This window comes from Trichomycterus rosablanca, chromosome 14 (genome assembly GCF_030014385.1).
Source record: "Trichomycterus rosablanca isolate fTriRos1 chromosome 14, fTriRos1.hap1, whole genome shotgun sequence".
In the NCBI taxonomy this organism is placed as follows: Eukaryota; Metazoa; Chordata; class Actinopteri; order Siluriformes; family Trichomycteridae; genus Trichomycterus; species Trichomycterus rosablanca.
The window spans coordinates 9297387-9316139 of NC_086001.1; the positions used below are offsets into that span (position 1 = coordinate 9297387).

General features: G+C 39.8%; 1 protein-coding gene across 1 annotated transcript; it reads right to left on the reverse strand.

The window, feature by feature from the left end:
• Window positions 1-613: 613 nt before the first annotated feature.
• On the reverse strand, window positions 614-16128 carry fhip1aa (FHF complex subunit HOOK interacting protein 1Aa). The gene is made up of 12 exons (XM_063008715.1): window positions 16021-16128; window positions 12248-12671; window positions 9969-10255; window positions 8726-8884; window positions 8464-8550; window positions 7552-7719; window positions 6805-6884; window positions 6216-6415; window positions 3656-4576; window positions 3026-3204; window positions 1473-1593; window positions 614-1359 (listed from the first exon to the last, which is right to left on the reverse strand). Exons 1-12 carry the CDS (start codon window positions 16126-16128, stop codon window positions 1187-1189), a joined length of 2907 nt encoding a protein of 968 aa, XP_062864785.1. The 3' UTR covers window positions 614-1186.
• Window positions 16129-18753: the final 2625 nt, after the last annotated feature.

Consider the following 18753-nt stretch of genomic DNA (forward strand, 5'->3'; position numbering starts at 1 on the left):
AAATATTATGTAAAATTATTGTCTATATTAACACCCAATTTGAAACAAAGAAAATATTAAATTATTTAAAGAGAAATTTGGTTATGACTACTTGTTCGACAGTAGCTGTGCTGACATAATCATGGTAAATAATGGAAATGGATTTATCTGGATTAAAAAAAGATCATAAAAAATTCTAAAAAAATCACCCATCCTTCCAATTTATATATTATACATAAGGCACTGCATAGACTTAACAGGACTTGAACTACAAATAGACCTATAGATTAAAATCTGGACATTATTGTCATATTAATATATTGCTGATAATCCTGCACACAGACCAAATGGAGTTTAATTATTAAAGAGCTAAAAAAAAACAAATTTAGTGAGAAGACAGATAGTTAATGGATAATAGAGATGCCTTGAACTAAATGTGTTGAGTCCATAGAGTCTTTTACATTAACATGAAATAATGTACATGTTTCGAAATTATGAATCTAATAAATAAGATATAAAATATTTATAAACATATAAAAGAGAGTTATAAGAGAGAACTCTATATTACTCTATAAAAAGAGACAGAGCACAGAATCTGTCAATTTAAGAGGTATTATTTATCTAGTAGTCCTTACAGATGAAGATTTGTTTAAAAATTCTAAAAGGTGTTAAAGAATTAAGAAGTAGCTGAAAATAAAACAGTGAAGCTCTACTGCTTCATCAGAAGCTCATACTGTACAACTAGAACTAAATGGGCATCTACAGTGGGAGCCATAATTCCGACACCGTATGTAGCATTGTGCTTAAATTTATCTCAGTGTTTGTCATTACAAATTATATTACCAGTGAAAGACTTTCAGTCCTCCCTCTGTCCTTCTTGAAGTACATGGCTTTGACCTATTTGTTAGAAGCTTATGGAAGGTAATATATTTGCAGCCATTGTCTATTTATTATAAATATGGCCATAGTAAGTACTAAAAACTAATGGAATTTATGCAAGCCTTCCACTCAAACTGTTAAATTGATTATATTATTTATCTTCAATTAGGACGTTTAAGTGACACAGCGGTCTATTACACCAGCTGCGTTCGAGACCTCACAGTACATCCAGCAGAGTGAAAAGGAGTTTGAAAAATGTAGCTATACCCCCAGAGAGAGATTGGAAGACAGGTAGGTGATGTATTTGGGTGAATATTAAAAAACTCTATTACTCCTCTACTGGAATGTGAGACAGAACAGAGTGCTCTTGTGCAATAGCGGCCAGTTCTTTAAGGAACTCGGTGAAGACCACGGTGGCGTATACCTCCGTCTTGTTTGGAGGAACCACCACCTTGGGTTGGACGGATCGGTTCAGCGTGTTCTTTCCAGCACTGGTTGAATCTGAGAACAGGGATCAGCCATTAGAAATGAAACTGGACGTTTTATTGGTACAGTTAAAATCAAATGTTTAAACATACCTGTGTCTAGGTGTTACTTAGTTAGATTGAACAAACCTTGTGCTTTAGATGAACTCTCTCTGGCCAGTAGGCATTGCTGAGCAGCCATGAGAAGTTCAGGAAAATCCTTCTGTGATGCTGCCAACTGCTCGATCTGATTCTTCAGAGAAGCCAAGACCTGCAAAAACAACACAAACAAAAGAAAATGTATTTATTTATTTCATTAGGATTTTAACTTCATGTTTTACACACTTTGGTTACATTAATGACAAGACAGGTAGTTACTTGTCGTTAGACAAGATTAATCAGTTCATGTTTTTAATGTCAAACACAGTCATGGACAATTTTGTATTTCCAATTCACCTCACTTGCACGTCTTTGGACTGTGGGAGGAAATTGGAGCAGACACGCGGAGAACATGCAAACTCCACACAGAAAGGACCCGAACGGTTTCACCTGGGAATCAAACCCAGGACTTTTTTTCTGTAAGGCGACAGTACTACCCACCTAGCCACCATGCCACTCCCAAAGGAAAAATACTGTATATGACATGGACAAATTCACATACTTTTACAATAATCAGTATTACGTTTCAATCACCATTTGTTACCAATTACCAGTGCAAAGTTTATAGGATCAGGAGAAGAATAAACTAGTATAAAGAAACAAATGATAAAAATAATAATAATCAAAAACACTAAGAATAAAAAGGCCAAAAAACTAAAGAAAAAAGGCAGATAAGTTTACATAGCTAGTAAGTTAAGGTAATGTATAATTGCATTAGTACGAAAGGTTAAGTTTGGACATCCTAAAAACATCTGACAAAAATGTTCTATCACTAATTTCCAAATAAGGATTACAGATCATTTATAATCCCAATCAAAGGTCATCTGAGCTTTGCTCAAAGCATGGGCTTTAAACCTGGGCTTTGTTATGTCAAATCCTGTTGTATAATAATTCAATTGTTCATTCTAATCTCTTTTAAACCCTCTTTGATTTTAGCTCTTGCTCTGTGTATGTGTGCTGCATTATCCTGATGTTGTTCTATTTGATCTACATGTTTACAAGCTGCACTGTGTTAGATCAGAACCAATGCAGCATAAGCTCTGTGTACAGTCAGCAGTGCAGAGGCCCATGGGATGCAAACACCTTGTTGCAGGTTGTATTGGGAGGTTTGTGGGTTGTTTTACAAGACTTAGTGGAATTTCTAACACTGTTCTGGGATCAGCAGCAAATCTGTGATTTTTTTTCGACTGCCTCCATATGTAAGGGTCCTCACAGGAGATCTGGAACATTTATTCATTTATTTATTAGGATTTTAACGTCATGTTTTACACACTTTGGTTCCATTCATGACAGGTAGTTACTGGTTACACAAGATTCATCAGTTGACAAGTCTAATGTCAAACACAGTCATGGACAATTTTGTATCTCCAGTTCACCTCACTTGCATGTCTTTGACTGTAAGAAACCAACGCAGACAGAAAAGTCCCGGACCGCTCCACCTGGGGGTCAAACCCAGGACCTTCTTCCTGTAAGGCGACAGTGCTACCCTCTGAGCCACCGTGCTGTCCCGAACAGCATTAAAAATCGTAGTGAAGGTGCTTTACCTGGTACAGGGAGCGAACACTGGGCTGAAACACCATGCTGGTATTGAGCAGAAAGGAGCGCAGCAGTGCTTGTGGATAAGCAGCAAGCTGAGCAATAATTCCCGTTAACAGCAGGTTTACATGCAAAGAATTATCCAGCATGTTCCCCAGTCGAGAGAGCAAGACGCTTACAAATGGCCCTGTAATATGGAACACAGAACAGAGACACTAAGATCAAACATCACACATAACAAAAACCAGCAACAAATTCTTTCTTTCTCTATTTCATATTTTATCTATGCATTTTTCCCTCTGTCTTAAGGGCCGTACCTAACACACATCCCCTCTGACATGTGTGGATTGCCAAACACTTCTTTTTACCCACCAGAGATGGGTTCATACAAGAGCAGTGCTGCATATGGAGAGTCACGCACTGCTCTCCATTATTTATCATCTCTGTGCAGGCACCATGGACCAGCCAGCATTGAACATAATTTTCAGCAGTAATGAGAAATTCCTGCTGCAACTGGACCATCCAATCCAATAGTCATAGTTAATTATGTCTGCACCGATGTAATAGCACAGCTGAGATTAGAACTTGGAACTTAGTTTTGTGACTACAGTGTATATTGCATAGTGTTTATGTTTTACCTGTAAAAGGTATGGCATGACTTCTGCTCCCACTGCCAGGTTTATTCCTAAAAGGTGAGGCTGTTTTCTCTGATTCTGGTGTTTCAACCGAAAACGAGTTAAAATCAACTTCTTCCCCTACTTCTGAAACAGTATTCCTAAAGTCTCTGTGCATTTTTGTGGGACTTTTGACGTCGACAACTAAATTACGAATCAGGTCGTCGTACTCGGTCAACAGATCCTCGTTTTCTGTGGAAAGATTGGAATTGTGATCTGCTTGACTCTGGATCCCATTGTTTTCTTCACAGTTCTCAGAGTTTTGATGATTGGAAAAGCTCGAGCCATTTTGGATTTGTAAACTTTCATCCAAGGAGTCTAAATCCTGGGCCGGATCCTGAATTGGACTCGCTGACACATCAACACCTGCTTCATCTGTAACATGATTGGATTCGGTTTGATTTTGGAAAGCGGTATCATTGGCATCCTTCTGAGCCACCAGATCGTACACCATGACGTCGTTCTGAAAATCAGACTCTTCGATGTACGAGCCCTTAACAAGCTGAGTGGCAGTTTTTCTAAGTTCCTGGATGTGCCTTGGTGGTTCACTCTGTACAGGAACTACATTGCCGTTTTCCTCCTGCTCTTCCTGTGCGGGTCGTGTAGATCCAGCGTCGAAACTATCGTCCCACTCGAGTTCGATGCCACTGGATGTAGCGATATTGCTAATGGTCTGTGAGGTCACGCGGCGCTGTGATTTCTCCTCGGGAGGTGGGTTCCTGCCATCATAAGGAGCGGACCAAACGCGGCACGCACGCATGCAGTTGCTGATGCCGTTACGTGCTTCGTACAGGTAATGCAGGTAACTGACGTCCAGGTGGATCTCTGAGCCAATCACACACCAGTCACCAGTATCTTCATCAACGGAGAGCTTATTCTCCATTTCTGCAATGTTAATAATAATGGACGCAATAAATCATGGATGCCTAAAACTGACAGAATTTACAACATATAATCCAGCCAGAATTTTTGGCTTCTCTGGTAAAGAATCCCTTAAAACTCCTTAAAACTTATAATGATTAAATATTACACAATATTCCTACTCTAATCTAGTTCCTATGGCTGTTAAGAACATTTAGGCATTCATGACCTGTTTCAATAAGTATACATATGAGGTGTCAAAAAGGCAACATTTTCTTAGTCTGGCGGTTCTCAGCCTGCAGCCCACATATCATTACTACTGACCTTTTATATCTACATTTACATTTTCTGCATTTAGCAGACGCTCTTATCCAGAGCGACTTACAGAAGTGCTTCCATAGTAAACATTTCATTTCTCAAGTATTAGTAAACAACAGTCAAAGAACACAAATCTGCTGAAACCTGTTAGAACCAAAGTTTTTTTTTTTTTTTTTGGAAATGGAAGAAGTGTGTTAGTAAATAAGTACAAGTCAGCTGAAGCGCTTAGTAAAAAGGTGGGTTTTTAATAGTTTTTTAAAGACAGCAAGAGACTCAGATGTTCGGACAGACAGAGGAAGCTCGTTCCACCACTTGGGTGCTAGAACAGAGAAGAGCCTTGATGCTTGTCTTCCTTTAGTTCTGGGTGGAGGCTCAAGTCGAGCGAGACTAGTGGCTCGGAGGTTGCGTGGTACAGAGCGGGGTTTGATTAGACCACGAAGGTAGCTTGGGGCTGGTCCATTTTTGGCTTTGTAGGCGAGCGTCAGTGTTTTAAACTGAATGCGTGCAGCTACAGGAAGCCAGTGAAGAGAACGCAGCAGTGGGGTGATGTGGCAGTGTTTGGGCTGGTTAAAAACCAGACGGGCAGCTGCATTTTGAATGAGCTGCAAGACATGCACATATTAAAGCATGTGTGCAGCCTGCCGAGAAGAGCTTATTGCAACCTTTTGCAGCACAGTTGACAAAAAAAACTTAAGATCGTTACCATAGTAATCAATATAGGTAGAAGAAATTAGAAGATAAAATGAATTGGGATAAAAGTATGTTGACCTCCATTAAACAGGCAACGGCCATTAATCATAACTACACACGTTCTGCCAAAAAGCTTAATTCTCTATAGATTCTTCAAAATCCAAAAAATACATTAAAATCCATTAAAAATATGAACTTAGCACTATTTTGTTGGAGCAGTAGATTGTACAAATAGGAGTGCCGACTACAAACCCATTTTCCAAAAGAGTTGGGACAATTTGTAAAATGCAATTAAACCAAGAATCTGTCATTTTTTAACAAAACGGTGGATGGTAGGGGTGGTACCCACCATCCACAGACAATTTAAGGGGTACTTGAACTTACCCTGGTTTAATACAGATGAAAACCAGATCAATGTCCTTTTGAAAAAAAAAGTTCACCAAGCTCAGGTGTCCACATACCTTTGGTCATACAGTGTATACAGCTATATATTCCGAAAAGCATAGCAAACTTTATGCATTGTATTGTTTTACTTATCTGCTTTATGTATTTTTATTTGTAACTATTGTATTTTATTTAATATTATTTATTTGAATTTGAATTGAATGAATTGATGTACTAAAGTATTTCATCCTGCAAAATTTTTAAACATTACCCGTATTTCCTGAGTGGGATCCGTCAGTGACCTTCGACCACACAATGGAATCCAGCTGTCTGATTGGTGGGGCAATGAGATCTGGAGTGCAGCAGGATGGAGTCAGAGCCAGAAATTTGGCAGCGGAGACAGAATAACAATCAGTCTCCTTCAGAACGTGCCTCTGACTCGACATCATGTGATTACACGGGATCAGATACCTAACAAAACAGCACAAATCAAACATTTCAGTTGCGATTGAGTGCATGCTGGCTAACTTGGAAATACATTCGAAGGAAGTCTAATGCCCTCTATTATTTGGGACAGCAGACTATTAGGCTGCACTTATATTATAAGCATTTTGCCTTTCATTCACTGCGAGGCTGGGCTCATATTGCTGCTCCCCAGGGCACTTAAGCCTTTCATGTGATATGCGACAAACACGCTTTGTATTGGCTGTGCCACTCAGCGGCAAGCTTCAAAGCAATATGCAATGCTGAGTGACGATACTGAGATCCTGCCTCGCCTGACTTACTTGCCCCAACACTGACCAGGTTAAAGCGGTAAATAAAAAAGTGACAAAATGAAATTCCATTCATAAATGACTCACTTGAGTATGAGCTGAAGCATGACGTCCTCACAGTACAGACCAATCAGGGTGCGGAAGAGAGAGAGTGATACAGTTCCCAACTGAAACACAAACAGCAAAAATTCAGTCGGATGATTCATAATAGTTCATAAACTTTATTCTTTTTCTCTAAGAGTGTGTTAGTCCTCGGTCAGGAGTGGAGGTCAAAATCAGTAGAGGGGAAGCGTAATGCAATCGGGTAATTGAATATGAAATGCAAAAAAACTGATCACTTTTGAAGCTTAGCCAAGAGTTTCTGGTCCATAAAACAGTTTAATTGATGTTTTCACATTTAGAATAAAGGTCTGAGTGAAATGTGACCATTGTGTTTCCAAATACACTACATACACAATTTCAAGACTTGATTTTATTAATATCTATATTGTATTAAATGAGAATTGTATCATTTTTCCCAGAGATAAACTGTGGCTACCTGAAAGGGTGGGCGGCATGGTGGCTAAGTGGATAGCACTGTCGCCTCACAGCAAGAAGGTCCTGGGTTCGATCCCCAGGTGGGGTGGTCCGGGTCCTTTCTGTGTGGAGTTTGCATGTTCTCCCCGTGTCTGCGTGGGTTTCCTCCGGGTGCTCCGGTTTCCTCCCACAGTCCAAAGACATGCAAGTGAGGTGAATTGGAGATACAAAATTGTCCATAACTACCGTTCCTGTCATGAATGTAACCAAAGTGTAAAACATGACGTTAAAATCCTAATAAACAAACAAACAAACAACCTGGAAGGGTGTGTTAATGCGGCTGACGAGTGTGTCCAGGATGTGCACGCTGTCATGACGATGGAGGAGGATGAAGCTTAGGAAAGTGTGGAGTAGCGCAGGTTCAGTTACACTTCGCAGAAAAAGATCCAGATATGCAGTGGTGGTCATTACTTCTTCTAGAGTCAGCTGCATGAAACATACACACAAGTTTTATTATTTATGTCACACACCTTCAATTGAAATGACAAAATAAAAGCAAATTTTGGCAGCAGACAAATACAGCGATTAACAATTAACTGTCATGCTTGGTGACTGGATGGCCTGATGTGTTTAAATTTCTCAGCTGTAATACCCTTAACCAATAAAAAGAGCTTTGAAAGTAATGACAGAATAAAGTGGCCAATTACAACCAATGGGTGATACACACACATTAGCAACCTAACTGGTTTTTGGGAAACTGGGAAACATACAAAACCAAAGGTTATGATCCAACCTTGGTTCCCAGAATGCATACTGCTATGTGGTGCTCACTCTACCTCTGTTCTACCCCTAAAATATTCTAAATAAATATACTATATATTCACCCTGAAATCATCTGGTCGATCTACATCCTACTTTAATTCCATTAAAAGAACTATTTGCAAACAATTTACCCATAAGACATCAAATCAAACATATAATCATGACTAACCCAAGCCTACCCAAAATAGGTGGCACCTTGTGAAAAATAAAACAAAGGTGCAAAGCAGTCTAAGAAACGTAAAAGTTATACACTGGAGTGTCTGTAAATAAACAGTACGGTTTCTCTAAACACATTTGGTTGGTGAAGTCAACTGACCATAACATACAAACATGACAAAGTAAAAATAGCCAATACAATCGTGCTTTATTCAATTTATAATCATCTAAGGTGACACGGTGGTCACTCACCTTATGCAGTGCTGGTGCTAAAACAGGAACAAGAAAGCCATTGTAAATGTAACCAACCAGCTGATCTCTAATGAAGGGATGAGCCACCTGCATGGAAAAAAGTTACACAAGAGTGAAAATGTGTAATCGAAACCCTGGGAAGTGGAAACAAAAATAAAAACTGGACAACTTTGAAATTGACGTTTCTTATTCAAAAACAATGAATCATTAGACACATTATTTAAAATGCAAATGACTTCAAAGTTAACCACGTCATTCTCACCTGCATGACAGCATTGCAGAACTCAAGTGAGTTGAGGAAGTGAATAAGGGGAGGCTCATGCTGCCACTCATCCATGTGAATACAGTGCCAGTCTTCACTAGGCACATCCAGCTTAGCTGGCAGAGAGGAGTACAGACCACTCAGACCTGTAGCTAGAACCTGAACACAAATATATAGAGTGGATTCAGACACTATTCAGACCTCTTGACTTTGTGCACAGTTTATTGTGTTATTGTGCCAGTTTTACCCACCAATCCACATTTAATCACTTAAAAACCTAATGTTTTAGACTTCTTCAAAAATAAATCTAAATTTTCTCTTTACAAAAATATTGAGACATTTTATACAATACTTCACAAGCCTTTTGACAACAATTAAATCTGTCTCTTGGCTATGTCTATACAAGCTTAACACAACTAGATTTGGGCAGTTGAACCCATCTTTCATGGCAGATCCTCTCAAGCTCTTTCAGATTAGATGGCAAGTGTTTGTGAACTGCCACCTTTAGCTCTCTCCACAGATATTCAATGGGTTTAAGTCTGGACTTTGGCTGGGCCAGTGTGGTTTTGGCAGTATGGAGTTTATTCAAGGACGTTTCTGTATTGTGCTGCATTTATCCATCCCTCAATTATTAACGATCTCATATCCATGCCACAATTTTATCACAGAGATCCAAAGACAATTCCTTGTGCATTATGGCTTGTTTTTTTTGCCCTGACAATGCAGTGTACATTGTGGAGCCTTACAAATCCATGTCCAATCAATTGAAAATGCAACAGGTGGACTCCAATTAAGTACTAGAAAGATTTCAAGGATAATTAAAGCAAACAGGATGCACCTGACCACAATTTGGAGTGCCCTAGCAAAGGCTCTAAATAGTTTTATAAATAAGAAGAAGTTTTCATTTTAGCATTGGGTAATTAAGTAGTAGATTAATTAAATGTATTCAAAATCAAATTCACAACACAATAATATGTGGAAAACCATCAATCCACTGTCCTTTTTTTTAATCTTTTTTCCTTGATTGAATGAAGACAAGCACAAAGACGGACAATTAGCAATAAAGGATGAAAGAGAATGGAATGATGGATAGCAGTGACAGTGTGTGTTGTCTGCATTGTGTTGGTAATTAGACATGGCACAGCCAGATACAAACATGTTACAAAACAGATTCTAGGTTGCAGAATAAAAGAACAAAAAGAAGGGGAGGGGGACTCGTTGGGTAAAAGACAGAAATACATACCGGACAAAAGAAGGTGTTGTGGGCAATGTGTGTGGCAACGCGCTGATTATCATTGCTCAGAGTCATGATGAGGAGCAGGGCATCTCGAGCCTGCTTCCCCATGGGCCCGTCTCTGTGGATAAAGGGAACGAGTAGGGAAAAGAGCAGGAAGTTTGCAGCTCCCTGATCCTCGCTGGAGTGGAAGAACAGTTCTAGGACTGAGGGATCATTAGATACCACACCGCACAGCTGATGGAGAAGAAGAACCAGTTCATTTTCCACTGCCATGGAACATGAAACACCCACTGCTGAGACAAAACACAAATATTAATAATATTAAGCAAGGCTCCATGTGACATGGTTTGACCAATTTTGTATAGCGGAAACTCCAGTTGCCTGACCTCAACCCCATCCCTGAACACATTTGGGATCAATTGAAAAATACATTGTATGTTAGACCTGCTTATCCAACATCAGAGCCTGAACTCACAAATGCTCTTTGGACTAAATAGGCACAAATTCCCACAAATACTACAGAATCTAGTGAACAGTTTTTTCCAGATAAGTAAAGGCTGGTAAAACCACAAAGAAGTCATATTAATAATCATGGTTTGGGAGTGGGATATACACTACACACTGACCATGAGCATGTTGGACATTTCATTTAAAAAACAAATGGTATTAAAATATAGCTGAAAAGATCACACAGATGTCACAAGACTTTGAGGTTTGTCTGTGGGAATTTGTACCTATTCAGTCATAAGAGCATTTGTATGCCTGGGAACTGATGTTGGTCAAGAAAGCCTCAAGAAAGAGTTTTTCAGTGGGACTAAGGTCAGGGCTCTGTGCAGGCCACTGGAGTTTCTTTAGACCAAGCCTTTCTTCATGTCTTTATAGAGCTTGTTTTGTACACGGAGCACAGTCATGCTGAATCAGAAAAGATCTACAGTTGATTTATTACACCTGTTAGCAACTGTTGTGGCTGAAATGCCACAATTAGAAGGAATATCACAATACATTTGTCCATATATGTTTATACACGAACAGGCCTTTTGTTACACTGTGCAGTTGTGTTTTGTATAATGACAATGACTATATTATTATAAGAAACTGGAATTCATTTGTGTGGCCTCAGGGTTACTTTTTAAGGTCAGTGGACTGTTATATGTGTTCTCAAAATAAATACATAAAAAATACAAAAATACACAATACAAAAATACAAAAAGAGACAAACTGAGAGACAAAAGAAGGCAGAAAGCAAATAAGAGAGAGAATAATAGGACATAAAGAATGAGAAAGACAAACACAAACAAAGAGATGAAAGAAAAGAGCAAAAAGAAACAACAAGAGAGATAAAGACAAAAAAGAAGGGCAACAAGAGAAAGAATAGCAAGAAAAGACTAACAGAAAGGGCAAAAGGATAAGTGGAAAGACAGACGGCAAGAAACATGGAAATAAACGCAGTATTCAGACTAGTAGTTGCTATAATAAGGAACTAAAGCTTTTAATGATAGAATTACTTATTTAATTTGTATTATATAGTTACTGTGTTACAATTAAGGCCTAACAATACTTTTATATATACTTAAACAGTGGTACCTTGAAACTCAACGTCAATAGGTTCTGGGACTGGCGTTGAGTTTAAAAGGCGGTGAGTTTCAAGGAATGTTTTCCCATAAGGATGTATGGGAAACCTGTTAATGCATTCCATGGTATCGTGGACTTGCAAATATTTTAGACATATGTAAAATAATGGGGTTGTTTTTGACACTCATACACTAAAAATAACACAAATATAATATAAAAACACTGAAATAAAAAGCTGATTCTTACAATTTCTCAGAACCCCGAGCTGTAACACAAGTTTAACAGTGAAACAGTGAGGAAAATCCATAAAAACACAGATACATGTGAAGCTTTCAGAGTCTATCTGATGGTTAGTCCACACAAATGCAGATTCGTCTCATGTGCACACTTTGATGACGTATTACCGCACTGCTCAAGCTGAGCGCTGAACAAAACGACTGTTCATTGTTAATTAAAATTATTTAAATAAATACATTTTTTAAAAACAAACTGAACACATTGAGTTGAGTTGAAAAACGTTGAGTTTAAGGGTACACATTTCTCGACAAAGGGCACTGAGTTTCAAAGATTTTGTGTTTAGAAGACGTTGAGTACCACTGTACCTTATTTGTTTTCTTTTTTTCTTAGTATTACAATGGTTTTTACATCTTACTTGTGTGCACATTATGTTATATGTTGACAAACTGACCGACTCGCCTATTGACTGATCTCACCTGGACTAGTTGCTGCCCCAGCACAGGATGACAGCAGCATCATCAGCGGCTTTAAAATCGGTTTATGATGCAACAGTGGCTGCTTGGCCTGACTAATCAGCTTCTCATACATCTTAAGCTGCTCGAGTTTTGATTGGTCGGTGAAATCGCGCCTCAGGCTCCAGACGAACAGGCGCTCCATCACGTTCTCCATGACGACGAACTCTAGAATGGGACCCATGGCTCCAGCCTCACCGCTCTCCTCTTCAATCAGGAGGAAAAGCATGTGCTCGACGTAGTTCTGCACGGCGCTCGCCTCGTCCAGCGGGACCTGGCCGTGTCGAAATCCCCGGAACCGGTAACCTCCGACCGTAAAGCCGTGACCTCCGCCCCCATGACCTCCAGCAATATGTAAAGGGTCGTGTTTCTCCAGGATCTTCACTACCTGATCAGCAAAAACAGAGAGAAGCTTAGAATTAAGAATTTTTGTAATGAGCACATTGCATTTATTCTAGTTTTAGGAACTAGAGGCCAGATCACTTGTAACCCTACTCTGCTTTTATTTAGCTACCGCATAGAGATTTACTCCCCACATGAAATACACTATTGTATTTGTATTTATATGGATAAAACCACAACCAATTGTAAGGGTTGTAAAAAATAGAATCAAAAATAGATAAAAGAAACTGAATACCTTTAACTTTGTGGCTACAGTTTGCAGAATACCCATTCATAAAGATGTTTAATAAGAAAGATATGTACAGTGTATCACAAAAGTGAGTACACCCCTCACATTTCTGCAGATATTTAAGTATATCTTTTCATGGGACAACACTGACAAAATGACACTTTGACACAATGAAAAGTAGTCTGTGTGCAGCTTATATAACAGTGTAAATTTATTCTTCCCTCAAAATAACTCAATATACAGCCATTAATGTCTAAACCACTGGCAACAAAAGTGAGTACACCCCTTATTGAATGTTCCTGAAGTGTCAATATTTTGTGTGGCCACCATTATTTCCCAGAACTGCCTTAACTCTCCTGGGCATGGAGTTTACCAGAGCTTCACAGGTTGCCACTGGAATGCTTTTCCACTCCTCCATGACGACATCACGGAGCTGGCGGATATTCGAGACTTTGCGCTCCTCCACCTTCCGCTTGAGGATGCCCCAAAGATGTTCTATTGGGTTTAGGTCTGGAGACATGCTTGGCCAGTCCATCACCTTTACCCTTAGCCTCTTCAATAAAGCAGTGGTCGTCTTAGAGGTGTGTTTGGGGTCATTATCATGCTGGAACACTGCCCTGCGACCCAGTTTCCGGAGGGAGGGGATCATGCTCTGCTTCAGTATTTCACAGTACATATTGGAGTTCATGTGTCCCTCAATGAAATGTAACTCCCCAACACCTGCTGCACTCATGCAGCCCCAGACCATGGCATTCCCACCACCATGCTTGACTGTAGGCATGACACACTTATCTTTGTACTCCTCACCTGATTGCCGCCACACATGCTTGAGACCATCTGAACCAAACAAATTAATCTTGGTCTCATCAGACCATAGGACATGGTTCCAGTAATCCATGTCCTTTGTTGACATGTCTTCAGCAAACTGTTTGCGGGCTTTCTTGTGTAGAGACTTCAGAAGAGGCTTCCTTCTGGGGTGACAGCCATGCAGACCAATTTGATGTAGTGTGCGGCGTATGGTCTGAGCACTGACAGGCTGACCCCCCACCTTTTCAATCTCTGCAGCAATGCTGACAGCACTCCTGCGCCTATCTTTCAAAGACAGCAGTTGGATGTGACGCTGAGCATGTGCACTCAGCTTCTTTGGACAACCAACGCGAGGTCTGTTCTGAGTGGACCCTGCTCTTTTAAAACGCTGGATGATCTTGGCCACTGTGCTGCAGCTCAGTTTCAGGGTGTTGGCAATCTTCTTGTAGTCTTGGCCATCTTCATGTAGCGCAACAATTCGTCTTTTAAGATCCTCAGAGAGTTATTTGCAATGAGGTGCCATGTTGGAACTTTCAGTGACCAGTATGAGAGAGTGTGAGAGCTGTACTACTAAACTGAACACACCTGCTCCCTATGCACACCTGAGACCTAGTAACACTAACAAATCACATGACATTTTGGAGGGAAAATGACAAGCAGTGCTCAATTTGGACATTTAGGGGTGTAGTCTCTTAGGGGTGTACTCACTTTTGTTGCCGGTGGTTTAGACATTAATGGCTGTATATTGAGTTATTTTGAGGGAAGAATAAATTTACACTGTTATATAAGCTGCACACAGACTACTTTTCATTGTGTCAAAGTGTCATTTTGTCAGTGTTGCCCCATGAAAAGATATACTTAAATATCTGCAGAAATGTGAGGGGTGTACTCACTTTTGTGATACACTGTAAGTCACATCACATTTTTATATAGGCTTATTACAAATTCACACTGTTACTCCCCGGTCTCAAATTAAGTTTCTATAAGTCAAAAAAGACCTTAAAAGCAGTGTTAATAGCTTATCTATTTTCAACCTACATTATTACAGTCAAAATTTTTAAATTAAGGTAACAAATATATTTTGCTTTGTGAAGCTACTGTAAAATACTTTTGTAGTATAAAGCAAGCAAATAAACTTCATAAAGATATTCGCTCTTGTTTAAAAACCAGTTGTGCTTACATATTTTATATTTAAATAGCACAGTTTCCTTAAGGTTTGATAATAGAATAGAATAGAATGCCTTTATCTGTCATATATACATATACAGATACAATGTACAGTACAGCGAGATTCTTTCTTTGCGTATACCAGCTTGTTTGGAAGCTGGGGTCAGAGTGCAGGGTCAGCCATTGAACGGCACCCCTTGAGCAGAGAGGGTTAAGTGCCTTGCTAAAAGGGCCCAACAGTGGCTACATGGCAGAAATGGGATACAAACTCTCAACCTTTCAGTTGGTAGCCCAAAGCTCTATCCACTGGGCTACCACTATTCCACCACAGTAAATCATTCTGTTCTGTATAGTTAAATTTGCACAATCTTTACACCGGATGTATTTTATCCAGGCTTTAGCCGATGGCATCACTAATGTTCTAACCCCGGATTTCAGCAATAGTGAGCTAGCATGATTTAACTACTATGATACTGAAGCGCCCTTAACATAACTCAACCCCTCCCCCCATGTAGTTGACATGTACCAAGACTAATCACTGGTATATTTTTTTACATTGTTTTCCACACTATGCTTCTATTATATGCTTTATATTCACATAATTCACAAAACACAGGGACCCCGTTCATCCTACGATCTTCTACAGTGCAACCTTGTAGTCAGTCTCTCCCATTAGGGGATCGTGATCCGTATTATTGATTTGGCACAATTTTTTACGCCGGATGCCCTTCCTGACACAACCCTCCCTATTTATCCGGGCTTGGACCGGCACTACAATGCACTGGTTTATGCATCATAGCGGCTAGGTACCTATAGGACAATTCAGAGTCTCCAATTAGCCTGGCTGCATGTTTTTGGACTGTGGGAGGACACCGGAGCATCCGCAGGAAACCCACACAGACACAGGCACCCCACCTGGGGATCAAATCCAGGACCTTCTTGCTGTGAGGCAACAGTGCTACCCACTTAGCCACCCCATCCTTTAACCTAAATTATTATTTTTAATTGGAAGTATTAGCTTACATCTGATCCACACAAGAACAATTATGCAACATTAGAGGTTCCACAGTCTATGAAGTGATATGCAGTCGCTGTGTTTCGCTGTGTTTGCATCCCTTAAATTTGGAATTACCTGAGACCAGTGGTTCTTGAACACAATCGTGCGTGTCTCAGGGTCGACACTAGTCAGGTCCAGAGACTGGTTTCGTCGAGTCCTGTTGGATACCAGAGATGCCATCATGGTGGCAGCGGAGCAAGGGTTGAACCACGATGTGGGGAAAAAGCAGAGTCGCCCTTACTGCATTCTGAGTAAGAGCAGTGCATGGATGATGCTGTTAAAGGGGATAAACAGAGAAATATCCTGTTAAACTGCTAAACTGATGTGTCAAAACTATGTGCCAACACTACCAAGCTAATTATCTAGCCAGTTAAGTATTCAGCAGTCACAATGGATATTATAGTAAATGGCTAGTGCATGTTGCTATGTCACAAAGTGCAATGTGTTGCTGGCATCAAATTCTACATTTGTTTATATTACAAAACAATAAAATTTTTGCACATTTGTCAGCTGAATGAAGGTTCACAGGAATAACCCAAAAAAAATCAAACTGTGTGTTACTAAAGGTTACTTTTCCTAATAATAAAAACAGTCTCAGCATGTATCTTTAAAAAATATCTTTTAATCCATGTGGCCTCCTCAAAGTTATGACAGGAATGTCTGCGGGAAAGAAACAGTGACTCGACAAAACCCCAACAAACCCACACAGGCCGACCTCAATCCACTAGCACCACACAACACACTGTGAGTACAGCTGAGAATTTCAAACACACACACACATCAGATTTCCACAGGAGGCCTGTCCGGATGCCTCATGAGGGCTAAACATTTCTATGAGCTTTAACAGCACAGATGGACGTGTCTCATACAGTCTGTGTGTTAGTCAGCTTAGTATGTTCGATTTCTTTTTATAGGACGTGACTGAAATAGCTGAGACTGATTCAGAATTATTCAGACCCTTTTTCAGACTTATGGCACATTTTTTTGCCAGCAATTACAGCTGCAAGTCTTTATGAAGGCATTATAAGCTATGCACACCTGGATTTGAGCAGTTTATCCCATTTTTCATGCATGATCATCACAGTGGCAAGTATCTGTGAACTTCCATCCTAAGGCTTTGTTTGGACCTCTTAGGTATATTAAGAGACTTTCCCTGAGTTTATATGCGCTCAGGAAGAGTGCTGCCTACCTTAAACCCCCCTGTCAAATTGTGGTTTACTGGCCTGTCTACATACCTTGGAAAAAAAGATGATTAAAAGAAAGTGGTTCAGATTGAAAGAACGTAGACTTAAAATTCTACCTGTGTTTAAACATATCAGCAAGTTCTTGCCCTCCAGAAGGCATCCGACCAACTCAGAAATGCTGTCTCTGCATGATGAACAACCAGATCTTCAGATTCAATCCAAGAAAATGAGGTGACCTGCAAATATGAAACGGTCAGAGAGTCGGAGTGAGAAATGAGAGAGCAGCATTTTTGTAGGAGAGTGTGTGAGGGTGTACGAGAGGACCAGAGTGTGTGTAGGAGTGTGAAGAGGCTGGAGAGGAAGCTGAAGAATGGAAGTGAGGTGTGAGTAGCAGGATCAAGAGGAAAAGAAGGAAAGAAGAGAGAGAAAGAAAGGATAGGAAAAAAGCATCTTGGACATTTTGACTAACCGATTGCTAACTGAATTGCCGTAGGATTGCTAGTGTAACAGACTTTTCTGTGGTGTAGTGTGCTGATATTTAGTGCATTCGATGATGGAAAAGTGTGCTTCTTTACACACATGATCATCTCTCTGTAGTCTGTGCTGCGGCTCAAACAACAAGCCAGTAAAGTATTATGCTCATGATAGCTTGTCTATGTACAGTTAATTTCTTACTTTATAAACTCAGCAAACTTTAAATACACTCTGTGACACTAGGACCACCAAATAGTGCAAATTAACCAGTAAACTTGAGACACGTGAATGCTACGTGAATGAAAAACGTTGGTGAACGCTAAACACAAACCTTAAATACAGCAAATTGCATATTACACAGGAAAAGGCTCATTTCACAGTGATGTGTTTTTTACAGCAGTGAATTAGGTGGGGCGATAGTTATCAAAACAAAGCAGTGTTGTAAACAACAGATCCCATGTGGTATTAACTCAGTGAACCCTGGTGTGGATTCTGGTGGAGAATCCTGATAGACTGTCCCATTGGGTCCACTAACCACACTGGACCTATCTGATAGGAGAGTGGTGCATAATCCTGATGTTGCCCTATCTCTTCATCCTACAACCATCAACCTTGGCCCTTGATGCATTAAATAATCTCAGAGACTTATACTGTGCAGGAATGGCTGCTATTATAAATTGTTGCAGTTTACACCTTTTTATTCTTTCATGACTCTTGACCTTACATCTACATTCTGTAATGATTCATTCACTACATTTCATTTTCATTAGCCAAATTATCCTGGGACGTGGTGGGACACAAAGCAGGAATACCTTGGAAAATACAGGGACAGAGCGCCATCTGTGATATCTGTGTAGACGCCCAGCCGGCTGATAGCACTGCTGAGATTAAAACCTTTCTTTAATACTGTTTGCATCACTATTATATAGTGTTATATAGTGTTAAGGACTTGCTTTCTAGCACTGCCCAGTTCGACTTTTTAAATCTGGTTTCTCTTAAAGTTTCTTAATGATGCATGTTGAGAGGATTTTTTTTCCACCGTCACCTCTGACAGTAATTTGGAAACCTGATCTTTGTGAAGATGCTTTGTGACAATATCTACTCCTAAACTCAAAATAAAAAGAACCAAACTGTACTAAATTATTTAAGA